Source organism: Grus americana, chromosome Z, assembly GCF_028858705.1.
Source record: "Grus americana isolate bGruAme1 chromosome Z, bGruAme1.mat, whole genome shotgun sequence".
NCBI lineage: Eukaryota > Metazoa > Chordata > Aves > Gruiformes > Gruidae > Grus > Grus americana.
The window spans coordinates 31,674,304-31,691,108 of NC_072891.1; the positions used below are offsets into that span (position 1 = coordinate 31,674,304).

At 59.9% G+C, this 16,805-nt stretch overlaps 2 protein-coding genes across 2 annotated transcripts; both read right to left on the reverse strand.

Moving 5' to 3' along the window:
- Positions 1 to 422: 422 nt before the first annotated feature.
- Positions 423 to 4,170, reverse strand: LOC129199481 (sperm-associated antigen 4 protein-like). Its single transcript, XM_054810020.1, has 7 exons — positions 4,047 to 4,170; positions 3,449 to 3,545; positions 3,171 to 3,240; positions 2,504 to 2,604; positions 1,753 to 1,920; positions 1,296 to 1,385; positions 423 to 737 (listed from the first exon to the last, which is right to left on the reverse strand). The coding sequence occupies exons 2-7, from the start codon at positions 3,506 to 3,508 to the stop codon at positions 582 to 584; spliced, it is 645 nt and encodes a 214-aa protein (XP_054665995.1). The 5' UTR covers positions 3,509 to 3,545; positions 4,047 to 4,170; the 3' UTR covers positions 423 to 581.
- A 4,853-nt stretch (positions 4,171 to 9,023) lies between these two features.
- Positions 9,024 to 12,771, reverse strand: LOC129199479 (sperm-associated antigen 4 protein-like). Its single transcript, XM_054810014.1, has 7 exons — positions 12,648 to 12,771; positions 12,050 to 12,146; positions 11,772 to 11,841; positions 11,105 to 11,205; positions 10,354 to 10,521; positions 9,897 to 9,986; positions 9,024 to 9,338 (listed from the first exon to the last, which is right to left on the reverse strand). Exons 2-7 carry the CDS (start codon positions 12,107 to 12,109, stop codon positions 9,183 to 9,185), a joined length of 645 nt encoding a protein of 214 aa, XP_054665989.1. The 5' UTR covers positions 12,110 to 12,146; positions 12,648 to 12,771; the 3' UTR covers positions 9,024 to 9,182.
- Positions 12,772 to 16,805: the final 4,034 nt, after the last annotated feature.

Sequence of the window (16,805 nt, forward strand, 5' to 3'; positions counted from 1 at the left end):
CTGCCGAAGACGTAGAATCGAACTGGGCAAATCTCCCCGTGACAAAGACAGATGTGTGCGTGTACAGCGTTCAGCTGGCCGCTGGCTGCGTGTTGGGAGTTTCAGGGCAGGGGAACGGTGCCTCTCTTAAAGAGCAGAAGGGCTCAGGCCTCCTCACGCACCTCAGACATCCTTCACGGGTCCCAGACATAGCTGCACCCCATGTGGGCCCCCACTAGACCCCATCCCCAGTGCCAAGGTGCCCCCTGAATGGAATGGGCCCGTGCTGTGGGGATCATGACCCCAAATCGCTGCCAGGCTCTGATGACTCTTTGCCGGGACGAGATATGGGGGGCAGCCCTCACGCCAAAGGATTTTGTCAAGGCACTTAGGCAAGGAAAGGCTACGGGAGCATTGTCTCCTCTTGCTCGGTTAGGAAACATCCCCGTGGGGGAGAGAAAGTGGAAAGCCTGAGGAAGTCCTCAGCCTGCGAAAGGAAGAACTTGGCAGCTTTGAGAGGGCCTCTGCAATGACATTGCTCTGCACCCGACTAACAGCCACATCTCTCTGCTCTGTTTCTCCATTTTCCTGTTTAATTCTTATTAATTAGGGGAGGTCTGCACATGCGTCTGGCTGATGGCATTCGTTCCCGCAATCTTCCCATACACCTGCACCCGACGAATGCACGTGTATCCTGGTTTTCCCCAGTTGCTCTGAATGCCAAGTTTCAAAAACTGAAAGGCTCTGGGGATCCCGTTCTGCAAAGAAACCGTGGCAAAAAGAAGTGTCACTCCTGGCGTGTAAAGAGAGACAGCAGGCTCCGCGCGTCTTCCTCCGCCATCCCGGGCCCCTGCTCCGGGACCAGCTCCCACTCTGGCTGAGGCGGCAGCTTCTCCCTCCTTCCCTTCTCCCACCCAGGTGGCAAGGGACCCCTGTGCCCCTGCAGAGCAAACGCCCAGCCTCAGAGAGTGTGGCGGGCAGCTGTGGAAACCTGAGGCTCGCTGGTGCCAGGGAAGCGGGGCCCGGGGAAAGTCCTGCTGCTGGGGCAAGGTGCTGGGCATCCTCCCTGCCACCTCTGGCCCGGCGGGTGCAGCCAGGCAGCTCCAGGGACCCAGACAGCTGTGTGGCCAACACCGTCTCTGTTCTGCTTTTGCTGCCCTGCCAGATGCCACTCTCCCTCCCGATCCCACCAATGTTGCTCTCGGGCAGGGTTGGGCCCCTGCCCCGGCAGGAACCGTCCGCACTCCCCCCACAAGCCACTTGCTGGCAAAACAGCGTTTCTGCCCTGGCCTCTTGCCCACCCGCATGCACTGTACCTGCAGAGGGAAGGTCTGGGTCGGCTCTTGCTGCATGGCATAGGTGAATGTCCCCAGCAACGTTTCGTCCTCGCCTTCCTCATCCAGTCCCTTGGAGATAAAGCACAGGGGAGCAGGTCAGGCTTGACCCGACCATGAGGATACGCTCATGCCAGATCCGGGCCTGTGATCTGCACCCCACTCCCGCGGTTCCAGCAGGGTCTGGCGGCGCAGGATGCGGTGGGGCTGAGCCTCCTCCTTGTGTGTTGCTCAAGGGCCTGTAGCTCCTGGGCCACAACATGCTGAGGGAGTCTTCGGAGGGGTGACGCCACCCCACATGTCCCTTGAAATGTCCCCTCAGGGAACGGCACTGCTTGGCAGCACACGAATCTCGGCAGACGCGCAGAGAGCAGCAAGTCCCCGTTACAGCTTTTCCCCGCGGCCAGGTCCCAGCCCCCAGTGCCCGGCAGAGACTTACAGAGACAGTGAAATCTCGGGGAGCACTACTGACAGTCCCCAGCGGAGAGGCTGTCTTTGAGGCGTGCTGTATGGTGATGGCCATCGGTTGTACCGGTGCGGGCAACCGGATTAGCACCTCGCTCCGAGACCCTTGGAATGGCCAGCAGTATCCTGGGGAAGCATCCGCCTGAAAACAGAGGGCAAGAGCAATGAACGCGAGGGCAGGATGGGGCCCGCTGCGCTCCCGTGCAGCCAGAAGCAGAGGTGGCACTGCGCCTGCGGGCTGAGCTTGTGCTCGAAATTAATGGCACGTTGGGAAGCGGGAGGAAGAGCCCAGCCGCCTTCCCATCCCGGGAAAGAGGAGAACAGCCAGCCAGTGGGAAACATCTGATACCCTGCACTGGAGCCAGGGCTTTCAAGAAACCTCTCTTTTTGGCCAGCTGCTCTGCAGCCTCCCCCTACCCTCCACTGCCCCATCGGGAGAGGGACAATCAGAGCGGTGGCAGGGAAATGGGGTCTCAAAGGAGAAGCCTCTTCACCCAGCAGCGACCAGGGATGGTGGGCAGGGAGCTCAGCTCAGCTCAGCCCCTTTCCGATGGCAACTGCTGATTCCTAGGGAGCCAAGCCTTATGTGAGACCTCAGGTGTCAGGCACCGGACTGGTGCCATGGCCTTGAGCAATACAGCTGGCCTGACAGGAGACACCCCAGGACTTGCCCCCAACTTTAGAAGAGGCAAGAGAAGCAGCACTGGCGGTTTCTGCTACTGTACCTGCACAAAGGTGTCCAGATGGGGTGGAGCACACAGGAACCAAAACACCCTGCAGAGCCATGCCGAGCTGCTGGACGATCTCTGCAGGTCGATGGCAGACCCTGAAGGGAGAAGAGAGCAGCTGATGGCAAGAGGCCCCAGGCTCGGAGGACCTGGTGGCTGCAGGCGATTTCTAAGGGTGCCCGCCAGCCCCGCATGCAGCACCGCGCCCTCGGAGGTGCCCGGCAACGAGGAGATCCCCGTGCCCGGTGACGGCGTCTCCCTCCCAGCCGCACAAAGAGAAGGTCTGCGGGTGCTGGGAGACAGCGAGCCCCCCCCCCCACCCGCCCCCAGGAAGGGCTGCAGACCCAAGGCAAGGCCCAGCTGCATGGAAAGCAAAGGACGACCTGGCCACTCGCTTTCATTCCCCAGGAAAGCTCAGCAGAGAGGGAGAGGGCAGAAATGTTGTCAGGGTCTTGGCTGGGGCACCAGCGAGGGCTCTGACAGCAGGACTGGGGTGAGCCCAAGGCAGCTGCTCGGCCACAGTCATGTTCTTGGGCTCCGTGATTTGGTCCCACCTCCCTCTGCCTTGGAGAGCAGAGTCTGCAGCAGGGCCTGCTTTCGGCAAGGCCAAGCACGAGCCCAGTGTGATGAGACCTGCCCACCTGGACCTGAGGTGTGTCCGTACCTGCACTTTTCAGAGCCCAGTCAGATGTCCGCATGGTCGCTGACAGTACCTCTCTCATTTGCTGAACTTCCTGGGAAAGACACCAAGGAACAGAAGAAATGACCATGTCAGACCTGGCCAGGAGAAGGGGCTTTACAGCAGAGAAGCTCCAGCAGCAGCTCCTGGCAAAGGGAGGGGCGTGTGGGCTGAGCAGGAGAAGCCCACCAACTGGCCCAGGAATGGCCTTGTTGTGCAGCGCCCTGCTGGTCCCAGCTCTCTTTCCCAAAGTGGAGGATCACCTTCTTCACAGTGCTGATCTCTGCAGTCAGGCGCACCGCTTCATCCCTCAGCTGTTGCATCTCTCGGGATTGTTGCCCCCACACCACGAGCGTGTTCCTGCAGACACCGGGAAAGCCGATCTTGTCAGAGAGCTGCCCAGTCCCTGCCAGAGCCTCCAAGCTCGGGAGGAGCAGAGACAGAGGTGCTCGAGCCCCCTTTTCTTTCCCCGGTTTGCGAGTGCTTCCCTCCCACTCCAGGTTTAGCCAAAGGCCCAGGCAGGAGCCAAAGGCACGAGCCCTGGGCGCTGTGCAAGTGAGTGCAAATAGCATGGGCACGCCTGCCGCTACCCCACCGAGCGAGCGTGCTGCAGGTCTGGAGAGAGGAGAGGGCTCTTACCGCAGGGACCTCAGCTCGCCTGCAGGCTGCCGCAGCAGCACCTGAAAGGGAAAGGCTCTCCGTCTGAGTCCCAGAGCTGCCGTGGCTTTCCAGCACCGGCGAACTCTGGGGAGGCACAGCAGAAGCTGCTGCCGCTTCTGTGGGTCACTGCCTGGAAGCGGAGGACTGGGTGATTCACCCACCCACTCACCACCGGCAGCGCTCCTTTCCTGTCCCACTGACCTGTGGCACGTTCTTTGCCCGCAGCATCCACACGAGCAGCAAGGTCCCGGAGTAAGCACCAGCTGTAATTCACATCACCGAGAAAGTTACTTGACTAGGGTTCCTACCGATCTCTGTAGTCACACTGTCTCCTCCCGCACCAGGGTGGCAAGAGGCTGGCTGGGGACACGGCGAAAGGGTGCAGAGAGAGGTTGCAGCTCCAAGCAGGGACTCTTTCCTTGGGCCTCAGGGCTCTGCACAGCCCCTTGCACCCCACAGCTACACTTCCCCCGCGTGCAGCGAGCATCTCGTGACCTCCCAGCCCCACAAAGGCGGGAGGCTGGAAGAGCCCCACGGGCGCTCCAGTGCTTCTGCCTGACGCTGAAGCTGAAGCTCGCACCCCGCACCTCTGTGCCTCTGCTGACAGCACGCGAATGCTCACCGAGAGCAGCTAGGCTCATCAAGACGAGGAGTGGGACGAGCCTGTCCTTTTTCAGGGCGATGATGTCCTTCCTGAAAAAGAGGGAGTCCTGGTGTTAGCAGTGCTCAAGGGCAGAGCCCTGCACAGGGGGATTTTCTCTTACCAGTTGAGAGGCAGCAATTTATAGTGGAGCCAGGGGGTCTCCTGGTGGGGAGCACCTCCAGCCTCCCCCTGCTTGCCCTTACCCACTGGCACCCCCAGCCTCCACGTCCACACCGGACACGTGTTGTACTCACAGGATGGAGATGCCTGTGCTGAGGCACCTCTGGAGGGAGAGCACGACCACCGCCAGGCTGTAAGTGACACTGAAGACCAGCCCTGGGCAAAGAAACCAGAGAAAAGCTTGAGGACCCTTCTTGAGGACGCCTGTCAGCGCGTCTGCTAGACCCCCGCGGGGAGGTGGGCATTTGGCCTACGCACTCCCTCCCTGTGGGGCAGGGGCAGGGTTATGCCCTGGAGAGGGGGGTGCTGGTTGAACCCTGGGAGCGGGGGCCGGAGGGCCGGGCACGATCCCTTCGCAGGCAAGGCTCTGACGGCGTGCCTGGGGGCCGGGGGGTGGACGAGGCTTTGGCCTCTCGGCCTCTCTACCATACTGGGGTACCCTGTGGTTACTACAGTATCCCACAAAGACATGCACATGGTAGCCGGCTCAGCCATGGTCACGTAGGCGAGCTGGCCCCAGGCCTCCATCAGGGCAGGATGCTGCTGCTTCTGCAGGGCTGTGGGTCCCGGCGGAGCCAGGCAGGCTTGGTGCAAGCACGGGGTGACAGGCAGCGCTGAACTTACGCTCAGTTTCTCCAGCACGGCAGCTGCAGCGTGCTGGCCCTTTCCAGCTGGTGTCCTGGTCGTCCTGAGAAAGGGTGCGCCTATGGGAGGAGAAAGACGGAGCACTGTTTTGCACCATCTCCATGCCACGCGAGCTAAGGCCCTGGCCAGAAGACAGGCTTTGGGAAGCCTCTCAAGAGCCGTCCCCACCGTGGTGAGACAGGGCAGAAGCAAGAGCCCCTTCTTACCCCGACTCCCCCACCCGCGGACCCCCTAGCGCCAACCTGCCCACAGCGCTCACCAGCTTCTCCATCATGTCTCCCCAGTCCCCCTTTAGGCTCTGTGGGTCCTACCCGCCAGCTGATGTCCCCAGGAGGAACAAACCCTCGTACCTGTTCCGTAGGACCTGTGTGGGCCCAGCTGCACATCTGTCCATGTTGCAGCTGGCCCTCGTCCTTGGCAGGGCAGTGCCCTGCGCTCTTGTACGAGCCTTTGTCCTCCTCATCTTGGGGAGAAATCAAGCTTCCCTGCACGTTCGTGTGTCCTCCTTCCGCCACAGGAGCGTTGCCTGTCCAGGGGAGGCCACCTGGGCAAGAGCCCCAAACCGATTGCCGGGAGGAGAACGCCTGCCACAGGCACAAAGCCACCAGGACACGGCGAGCTCCTTCCAGGCGGGAGGTTGTGGCCCAAAGTGCCGTGGGGCAGGGCGGCCAGCCCTGACTTCACAGAGGCCAGGCCCCGCACGGTGTGAGGTTGTGGCTGTGACATCACAGACGGAGCTACGGGGGGGGGGGGGGGCAGAGGAGAGACCCCGTCGCCCACTAGGCGCTGTGTTTTGCATTTGTGACTAGACAGTCTTTCCAAAGTAGCCATTGCTTGGGGACTGGCTGGGTGTCGGTCTGCTGGGGCCAACCCACCACAGCCTGTTTGGAGAAGGGAGGGTGTTTGCTGCATGTTTTGTAGCTGTCGGGGGGACCAGGGAGGTCCACGTGTAACCGTGGGATAGGGGCCGTGAAACAGAAACTATAGAATCAGTTTGAGATAATTAGTGTGTAACCAAGGTAATAGGTAATGAAGCTAACTGACCACGGCAATGTACAATGCTGCTATGTTCCATGTACAGTCCCTACCCAAACGGACAATGGGTTCGGGAATATTAATCTTATGAAGTAAATTGCTATGGACAGGTGCACCTACAGCAATGATACTGCGCGTGCCTGCAAGAAGAGGGTCACCCAGCGGACACGGGTGCGTGACCACTGGCGACCACCAGAGACCCCTTGAGGACCACCGACTCAAATCACTGAGCATGCGTGACGGGGAGGAGAATATGGAAATGGCTTCTAAGAAATGATTATCATAGGACTGCCTTTTCCTGGAAAAATAATGACTATGTATGTTTTGATCCTACATAACCTGCGTGTTGGTGATCACCTGGCATGCATGTTGGGTGGAGCTATCCCCCGTGCATCCAGCGCTGCAATAAAGAATGCCTGCCTTTTAACACCGCATTGGTGTTACGAGGTTTATTCCCGGGTTTCAGTGACACGTGCATGGGGACACAGGGTGCTGTGAGGACACTGGGCGTCTGGCATGGCAGCACAGGGTTGGGGAGGGTCCTGAGCAAGGCCCCCTGCCCTCCCCCTTGCCCGGGCAGGGCCAGTGCTGCCGGCTGAGGGTCCCCATGGGGGAAGGAGGGGGCACTGGGTCTGGGTGACACTGGGCTGGGGCTGCACGGGGCTTTGACTTGCTCAGCCCCTCTGGCTCCACATCATCGCGGGGAGCTGCAGCCACCAAAGCGGCCCCAGGCATGTGCCAAGGGGCAGCTGCGTGCCTCCATCCTCCACAAGACCCAGGACCACCCAGGACACCACAACGGCTCCTTCTGGGGTGTGACGAGAGTGAGCGCCTACAGGAGAAAAAGAGAGCGTCCTCCCCGCCGTGCGAACGTGCTCCTGGAGGGTGTGTGGGCAGTAATTTGCACAGTCCTTTAATTGGATGGGTGGTCCCAAACTCCCCCAGCCACCTTTCCCTTTCCCCTAGTTACTGCTGCTTTTTGTTGACTTCAGGCCTCCCTGGCAATCACCCAGCTCTCTCTGGGGCAGGATGTTTCCTTTTTATCAGCTCTTGAAGGATACTCTTTAGCAAAGCATGCTTTTCATCAGTCTTTCGGCTCTTCTTCAAAGGTAGAGCCATTAGCAAATCAAGGTACCGCACTTACCTCTAAGCAGTGCCTAAGCACTAACCCAAACACATTTCTGTCCCTCAAAAGTGGAAGATTCTACTTTGTAGATATCAGTGCTAGCAGGTGGAGGGAGGCGATCCTTGCCCTCTCCTCAGCGCTGCTGAGGCCACATCTGGAGTGCTGTGCCCAGTTCTGGGCTCCCCAGTATGAGACAGTCACGGACCTACTGGAGAGAGTCCCGCAAAGGGCCAGTAAGATGTTGAAGGGACTGGAGCATCCGTCCGATGAGGAAAGGCTGAGACAGCTGGGACGGTTCAGCCGAGGGAGGAGAAGGCACAGGGCGGGGACCTCATCCCTAGACATAAATACCCAAAGGGAGGGTGCAACAAAGGCAGAGCCACGCTCTTTTCAGTGGTGCTCAGTGATGGGGCCGGAGGCACAGACCGAAACTCAGGACGTGCCCTCTGAACATCAGCAAGCACTTTTTGACTGTGACGGTGACTGAGCCCTGGCACAGGTTGCCCAGAGGTTGTAGAGTCTCCCACCACAGCCAGGAGGTATTCAGAAGCCATGTGGACGCAGTCCGGGGCAATCGGCTGTAGGTGGCCCTGCTGGAGCAGGGGCGTTGGACCGGATGGCCTGCAGAGGTCTCTTCCAACCTCAGTCACTCGAGGATTCTAAGCTTACAGCCATCCTCTTGCAGACAGTTGAGCAGATGCTGTTCTTCCAAGCATTTCTGAGAGAGGCTTCCATGGGAAACGACGTTTGCACCAATGTGGTGCCCATTTCCTTGCCAACAGAGGACAGTGGCAGTGGAACTGCGGGGCAGCAGCCCACCCACCTCCCCCACCCTGTCCTGTGAATTTGCCTGACGACAATGTAATTGTGCACCTGAACTTGCCTATTCCCACAGTACCTTCAAAGGCAAACGAGGAAAGGCAAGGTGGAAGGAGAGCAGAAGTGCCCAAGCTTTCCCCACAAAGATGCACCCACTGGAGGGAGGGGGACGTTACGCTGGTCTTCAGGCCTCCTCTTGCTATACTTAGCAGGGTAACAGGGGTGACGGCGGACCCAATCAGCTTGAGGCTTCCAAGCTGACATCAGTCTGCCACGAATGGGCGTAGGGCCATACCCTTGCGTAGTGGCTGCCGAAGACGTAGAATCGAACTGGGCAAATCTCCCCGTGACAAAGACAGATGTGTGCGTGTACAGCGTTCAGCTGGCCGCTGGCTGCGTGTTGGGAGTTTCAGGGCAGGGGAACGGTGCCTCTCTTAAAGAGCAGAAGGGCTCAGGCCTCCTCACGCACCTCAGACATCCTTCACGGGTCCCAGACATAGCTGCACCCCATGTGGGCCCCCACTAGACCCCATCCCCAGTGCCAAGGTGCCCCCTGAATGGAATGGGCCCGTGCTGTGGGGATCATGACCCCAAATCGCTGCCAGGCTCTGATGACTCTTTGCCGGGACGAGATATGGGGGGCAGCCCTCACGCCAAAGGATTTTGTCAAGGCACTTAGGCAAGGAAAGGCTACGGGAGCATTGTCTCCTCTTGCTCGGTTAGGAAACATCCCCGTGGGGGAGAGAAAGTGGAAAGCCTGAGGAAGTCCTCAGCCTGCGAAAGGAAGAACTTGGCAGCTTTGAGAGGGCCTCTGCAATGACATTGCTCTGCACCCGACTAACAGCCACATCTCTCTGCTCTGTTTCTCCATTTTCCTGTTTAATTCTTATTAATTAGGGGAGGTCTGCACATGCGTCTGGCTGATGGCATTCGTTCCCGCAATCTTCCCATACACCTGCACCCGACGAATGCACGTGTATCCTGGTTTTCCCCAGTTGCTCTGAATGCCAAGTTTCAAAAACTGAAAGGCTCTGGGGATCCCGTTCTGCAAAGAAACCGTGGCAAAAAGAAGTGTCACTCCTGGCGTGTAAAGAGAGACAGCAGGCTCCGCGCGTCTTCCTCCGCCATCCCGGGCCCCTGCTCCGGGACCAGCTCCCACTCTGGCTGAGGCGGCAGCTTCTCCCTCCTTCCCTTCTCCCACCCAGGTGGCAAGGGACCCCTGTGCCCCTGCAGAGCAAACGCCCAGCCTCAGAGAGCGTGGCGGGCAGCTGTGGAAACCTGAGGCTCGCTGGTGCCAGGGAAGCGGGGCCCGGGGAAAGTCCTGCTGCTGGGGCAAGGTGCTGGGCATCCTCCCTGCCACCTCTGGCCCGGCGGGTGCAGCCAGGCAGCTCCAGGGACCCAGACAGCTGTGTGGCCAACACCGTCTCTGTTCTGCTTTTGCTGCCCTGCCAGATGCCACTCTCCCTCCCGATCCCACCAATGTTGCTCTCGGGCAGGGTTGGGCCCCTGCCCCGGCAGGAACCGTCCGCACTCCCCCCACAAGCCACTTGCTGGCAAAACAGCGTTTCTGCCCTGGCCTCTTGCCCACCCGCATGCACTGTACCTGCAGAGGGAAGGTCTGGGTCGGCTCTTGCTGCATGGCATAGGTGAATGTCCCCAGCAACGTTTCGTCCTCGCCTTCCTCATCCAGTCCCTTGGAGATAAAGCACAGGGGAGCAGGTCAGGCTTGACCCGACCATGAGGATACGCTCATGCCAGATCCGGGCCTGTGATCTGCACCCCACTCCCGCGGTTCCAGCAGGGTCTGGCGGCGCAGGATGCGGTGGGGCTGAGCCTCCTCCTTGTGTGTTGCTCAAGGGCCTGTAGCTCCTGGGCCACAACATGCTGAGGGAGTCTTCGGAGGGGTGACGCCACCCCACATGTCCCTTGAAATGTCCCCTCAGGGAACGGCACTGCTTGGCAGCACACGAATCTCGGCAGACGCGCAGAGAGCAGCAAGTCCCCGTTACAGCTTTTCCCCGCGGCCAGGTCCCAGCCCCCAGTGCCCGGCAGAGACTTACAGAGACAGTGAAATCTCGGGGAGCACTACTGACAGTCCCCAGCGGAGAGGCTGTCTTTGAGGCGTGCTGTATGGTGATGGCCATCGGTTGTACCGGTGCGGGCAACCGGATTAGCACCTCGCTCCGAGACCCTTGGAATGGCCAGCAGTATCCTGGGGAAGCATCCGCCTGAAAACAGAGGGCAAGAGCAATGAACGCGAGGGCAGGATGGGGCCCGCTGCGCTCCCGTGCAGCCAGAAGCAGAGGTGGCACTGCGCCTGCGGGCTGAGCTTGTGCTCGAAATTAATGGCACGTTGGGAAGCGGGAGGAAGAGCCCAGCCGCCTTCCCATCCCGGGAAAGAGGAGAACAGCCAGCCAGTGGGAAACATCTGATACCCTGCACTGGAGCCAGGGCTTTCAAGAAACCTCTCTTTTTGGCCAGCTGCTCTGCAGCCTCCCCCTACCCTCCACTGCCCCATCGGGAGAGGGACAATCAGAGCGGTGGCAGGGAAATGGGGTCTCAAAGGAGAAGCCTCTTCACCCAGCAGCGACCAGGGATGGTGGGCAGGGAGCTCAGCTCAGCTCAGCCCCTTTCCGATGGCAACTGCTGATTCCTAGGGAGCCAAGCCTTATGTGAGACCTCAGGTGTCAGGCACCGGACTGGTGCCATGGCCTTGAGCAATACAGCTGGCCTGACAGGAGACACCCCAGGACTTGCCCCCAACTTTAGAAGAGGCAAGAGAAGCAGCACTGGCGGTTTCTGCTACTGTACCTGCACAAAGGTGTCCAGATGGGGTGGAGCACACAGGAACCAAAACACCCTGCAGAGCCATGCCGAGCTGCTGGACGATCTCTGCAGGTCGATGGCAGACCCTGAAGGGAGAAGAGAGCAGCTGATGGCAAGAGGCCCCAGGCTCGGAGGACCTGGTGGCTGCAGGCGATTTCTAAGGGTGCCCGCCAGCCCCGCATGCAGCACCGCGCCCTCGGAGGTGCCCGGCAACGAGGAGATCCCCGTGCCCGGTGACGGCGTCTCCCTCCCAGCCGCACAAAGAGAAGGTCTGCGGGTGCTGGGAGACAGCGAGCCCCCCCCCCCACCCGCCCCCAGGAAGGGCTGCAGACCCAAGGCAAGGCCCAGCTGCATGGAAAGCAAAGGACGACCTGGCCACTCGCTTTCATTCCCCAGGAAAGCTCAGCAGAGAGGGAGAGGGCAGAAATGTTGTCAGGGTCTTGGCTGGGGCACCAGCGAGGGCTCTGACAGCAGGACTGGGGTGAGCCCAAGGCAGCTGCTCGGCCACAGTCATGTTCTTGGGCTCCGTGATTTGGTCCCACCTCCCTCTGCCTTGGAGAGCAGAGTCTGCAGCAGGGCCTGCTTTCGGCAAGGCCAAGCACGAGCCCAGTGTGATGAGACCTGCCCACCTGGACCTGAGGTGTGTCCGTACCTGCACTTTTCAGAGCCCAGTCAGATGTCCGCATGGTCGCTGACAGTACCTCTCTCATTTGCTGAACTTCCTGGGAAAGACACCAAGGAACAGAAGAAATGACCATGTCAGACCTGGCCAGGAGAAGGGGCTTTACAGCAGAGAAGCTCCAGCAGCAGCTCCTGGCAAAGGGAGGGGCGTGTGGGCTGAGCAGGAGAAGCCCACCAACTGGCCCAGGAATGGCCTTGTTGTGCAGCGCCCTGCTGGTCCCAGCTCTCTTTCCCAAAGTGGAGGATCACCTTCTTCACAGTGCTGATCTCTGCAGTCAGGCGCACCGCTTCATCCCTCAGCTGTTGCATCTCTCGGGATTGTTGCCCCCACACCACGAGCGTGTTCCTGCAGACACCGGGAAAGCCGATCTTGTCAGAGAGCTGCCCAGTCCCTGCCAGAGCCTCCAAGCTCGGGAGGAGCAGAGACAGAGGTGCTCGAGCCCCCTTTTCTTTCCCCGGTTTGCGAGTGCTTCCCTCCCACTCCAGGTTTAGCCAAAGGCCCAGGCAGGAGCCAAAGGCACGAGCCCTGGGCGCTGTGCAAGTGAGTGCAAATAGCATGGGCACGCCTGCCGCTACCCCACCGAGCGAGCGTGCTGCAGGTCTGGAGAGAGGAGAGGGCTCTTACCGCAGGGACCTCAGCTCGCCTGCAGGCTGCCGCAGCAGCACCTGAAAGGGAAAGGCTCTCCGTCTGAGTCCCAGAGCTGCCGTGGCTTTCCAGCACCGGCGAACTCTGGGGAGGCACAGCAGAAGCTGCTGCCGCTTCTGTGGGTCACTGCCTGGAAGCGGAGGACTGGGTGATTCACCCACCCACTCACCACCGGCAGCGCTCCTTTCCTGTCCCACTGACCTGTGGCACGTTCTTTGCCCGCAGCATCCACACGAGCAGCAAGGTCCCGGAGTAAGCACCAGCTGTAATTCACATCACCGAGAAAGTTACTTGACTAGGGTTCCTACCGATCTCTGTAGTCACACTGTCTCCTCCCGCACCAGGGTGGCAAGAGGCTGGCTGGGGACACGGCGAAAGGGTGCAGAGAGAGGTTGCAGCTCCAAGCAGGGACTCTTTCCTTGGGCCTCAGGGCTCTGCACAGCCCCTTGCACCCCACAGCTACACTTCCCCCGCGTGCAGCGAGCATCTCGTGACCTCCCAGCCCCACAAAGGCGGGAGGCTGGAAGAGCCCCACGGGCGCTCCAGTGCTTCTGCCTGACGCTGAAGCTGAAGCTCGCACCCCGCACCTCTGTGCCTCTGCTGACAGCACGCGAATGCTCACCGAGAGCAGCTAGGCTCATCAAGACGAGGAGTGGGACGAGCCTGTCCTTTTTCAGGGCGATGATGTCCTTCCTGAAAAAGAGGGAGTCCTGGTGTTAGCAGTGCTCAAGGGCAGAGCCCTGCACAGGGGGATTTTCTCTTACCAGTTGAGAGGCAGCAATTTATAGTGGAGCCAGGGGGTCTCCTGGTGGGGAGCACCTCCAGCCTCCCCCTGCTTGCCCTTACCCACTGGCACCCCCAGCCTCCACGTCCACACCGGACACGTGTTGTACTCACAGGATGGAGATGCCTGTGCTGAGGCACCTCTGGAGGGAGAGCACGACCACCGCCAGGCTGTAAGTGACACTGAAGACCAGCCCTGGGCAAAGAAACCAGAGAAAAGCTTGAGGACCCTTCTTGAGGACGCCTGTCAGCGCGTCTGCTAGACCCCCGCGGGGAGGTGGGCATTTGGCCTACGCACTCCCTCCCTGTGGGGCAGGGGCAGGGTTATGCCCTGGAGAGGGGGGTGCTGGTTGAACCCTGGGAGCGGGGGCCGGAGGGCCGGGCACGATCCCTTCGCAGGCAAGGCTCTGACGGCGTGCCTGGGGGCCGGGGGGTGGACGAGGCTTTGGCCTCTCGGCCTCTCTACCATACTGGGGTACCCTGTGGTTACTACAGTATCCCACAAAGACATGCACATGGTAGCCGGCTCAGCCATGGTCATGTAGGCGAGCTGGCCCCAGGCCTCCATCAGGGCAGGATGCTGCTGCTTCTGCAGGGCTGTGGGTCCCGGCGGAGCCAGGCAGGCTTGGTGCAAGCACGGGGTGACAGGCAGCACTGAACTTACGCTCAGTTTCTCCAGCACGGCAGCTGCAGCGTGCTGGCCCTTTCCAGCTGGTGTCCTGGTCGTCCTGAGAAAGGGTGCGCCTATGGGAGGAGAAAGACGGAGCACTGTTTTGCACCATCTCCATGCCACGCGAGCTAAGGCCCTGGCCAGAAGACAGGCTTTGGGAAGCCTCTCAAGAGCCGTCCCCACCGTGGTGAGACAGGGCAGAAGCAAGAGCCCCTTCTTACCCCGACTCCCCCACCCGCGGACCCCCTAGCGCCAACCTGCCCACAGCGCTCACCAGCTTCTCCATCATGTCTCCCCAGTCCCCCTTTAGGCTCTGTGGGTCCTACCCGCCAGCTGATGTCCCCAGGAGGAACAAACCCTCGTACCTGTTCCGTAGGACCTGTGTGGGCCCAGCTGCACATCTGTCCATGTTGCAGCTGGCCCTCGTCCTTGGCAGGGCAGTGCCCTGCGCTCTTGTACGAGCCTTTGTCCTCCTCATCTTGGGGAGAAATCAAGCTTCCCTGCACGTTCGTGTGTCCTCCTTCCGCCACAGGAGCGTTGCCTGTCCAGGGGAGGCCACCTGGGCAAGAGCCCCAAACCGATTGCCGGGAGGAGAACGCCTGCCACAGGCACAAAGCCACCAGGACACGGCGAGCTCCTTCCAGGCGGGAGGTTGTGGCCCAAAGTGCCGTGGGGCAGGGCGGCCAGCCCTGACTTCACAGAGGCCAGGCCCCGCACGGTGTGAGGTTGTGGCTGTGACATCACAGACGGAGCTACGGGGGGGGGGGGGGGCAGAGGAGAGACCCCGTCGCCCACTAGGCGCTGTGTTTTGCATTTGTGACTAGACAGTCTTTCCAAAGTAGCCATTGCTTGGGGACTGGCTGGGTGTCGGTCTGCTGGGGCCAACCCACCACAGCCTGTTTGGAGAAGGGAGGGTGTTTGCTGCATGTTTTGTAGCTGTCGGGGGGACCAGGGAGGTCCACGTGTAACCGTGGGATAGGGGCCGTGAAACAGAAACTATAGAATCAGTTTGAGATAATTAGTGTGTAACCAAGGTAATAGGTAATGAAGCTAACTGACCACGGCAATGTACAATGCTGCTATGTTCCATGTACAGTCCCTACCCAAACGGACAATGGGTTCGGGAATATTAATCTTATGAAGTAAATTGCTATGGACAGGTGCACCTACAGCAATGATACTGCGCGTGCCTGCAAGAAGAGGGTCACCCAGCGGACACGGGTGCGTGACCACTGGCGACCACCAGAGACCCCTTGAGGACCACCGACTCAAATCACTGAGCATGCGTGACGGGGAGGAGAATATGGAAATGGCTTCTAAGAAATGATTATCATAGGACTGCCTTTTCCTGGAAAAATAATGACTATGTATGTTTTGATCCTACATAACCTGCGTGTTGGTGATCACCTGGCATGCATGTTGGGTGGAGCTATCCCCCGTGCATCCAGCGCTGCAATAAAGAATGCCTGCCTTTTAACACCGCATTGGTGTTACGAGGTTTATTCCCGGGTTTCAGTGACACGTGCATGGGGACACAGGGTGCTGTGAGGACACTGGGCGTCTGGCATGGCAGCACAGGGTTGGGGAGGGTCCTGAGCAAGGCCCCCTGCCCTCCCCCTTGCCCGGGCAGGGCCAGTGCTGCCGGCTGAGGGTCCCCATGGGGGAAGGAGGGGGCACTGGGTCTGGGTGACACTGGGCTGGGGCTGCACGGGGCTTTGACTTGCTCAGCCCCTCTGGCTCCACATCATCGCGGGGAGCTGCAGCCACCAAAGCGGCCCCAGGCATGTGCCAAGGGGCAGCTGCGTGCCTCCATCCTCCACAAGACCCAGGACCACCCAGGACACCACAACGGCTCCTTCTGGGGTGTGACGAGAGTGAGCGCCTACAGGAGAAAAAGAGAGCGTCCTCCCCGCCGTGCGAACGTGCTCCTGGAGGGTGTGTGGGCAGTAATTTGCACAGTCCTTTAATTGGATGGGTGGTCCCAAACTCCCCCAGCCACCTTTCCCTTTCCCCTAGTTACTGCTGCTTTTTGTTGACTTCAGGCCTCCCTGGCAATCACCCAGCTCTCTCTGGGGCAGGATGTTTCCTTTTTATCAGCTCTTGAAGGATACTCTTTAGCAAAGCATGCTTTTCATCAGTCTTTCGGCTCTTCTTCAAAGGTAGAGCCATTAGCAAATCAAGGTACCGCACTTACCTCTAAGCAGTGCCTAAGCACTAACCCAAACACATTTCTGTCCCTCAAAAGTGGAAGATTCTACTTTGTAGATATCAGTGCTAGCAGGTGGAGGGAGGCGATCCTTGCCCTCTCCTCAGCGCTGCTGAGGCCACATCTGGAGTGCTGTGCCCAGTTCTGGGCTCCCCAGTATGAGACAGTCACGGACCTACTGGAGAGAGTCCCGCAAAGGGCCAGTAAGATGTTGAAGGGACTGGAGCATCCGTCCGATGAGGAAAGGCTGAGACAGCTGGGACGGTTCAGCCGAGGGAGGAGAAGGCACAGGGCGGGGACCTCATCCCTAGACATAAATACCCAAAGGGAGGGTGCAACAAAGGCAGAGCCACGCTCTTTTCAGTGGTGCTCAGTGATGGGGCCGGAGGCACAGACCGAAACTCAGGACGTGCCCTCTGAACATCAGCAAGCACTTTTTGACTGTGACGGTGACTGAGCCCTGGCACAGGTTGCCCAGAGGTTGTAGAGTCTCCCACCACAGCCAGGAGGTATTCAGAAGCCATGTGGACGCAGTCCGGGGCAATCGGCTGTAGGTGGCCCTGCTGGAGCAGGGGCGTTGGACCGGATGGCCTGCAGAGGTCTCTTCCAACCTCAGTCACTCGAGGATTCTAAGCTTACAGCCATCCTCTTGCAGACAGTTGAGCAGATGCTGTTCTTCCAAGCATTTCTGAGAGAGGCT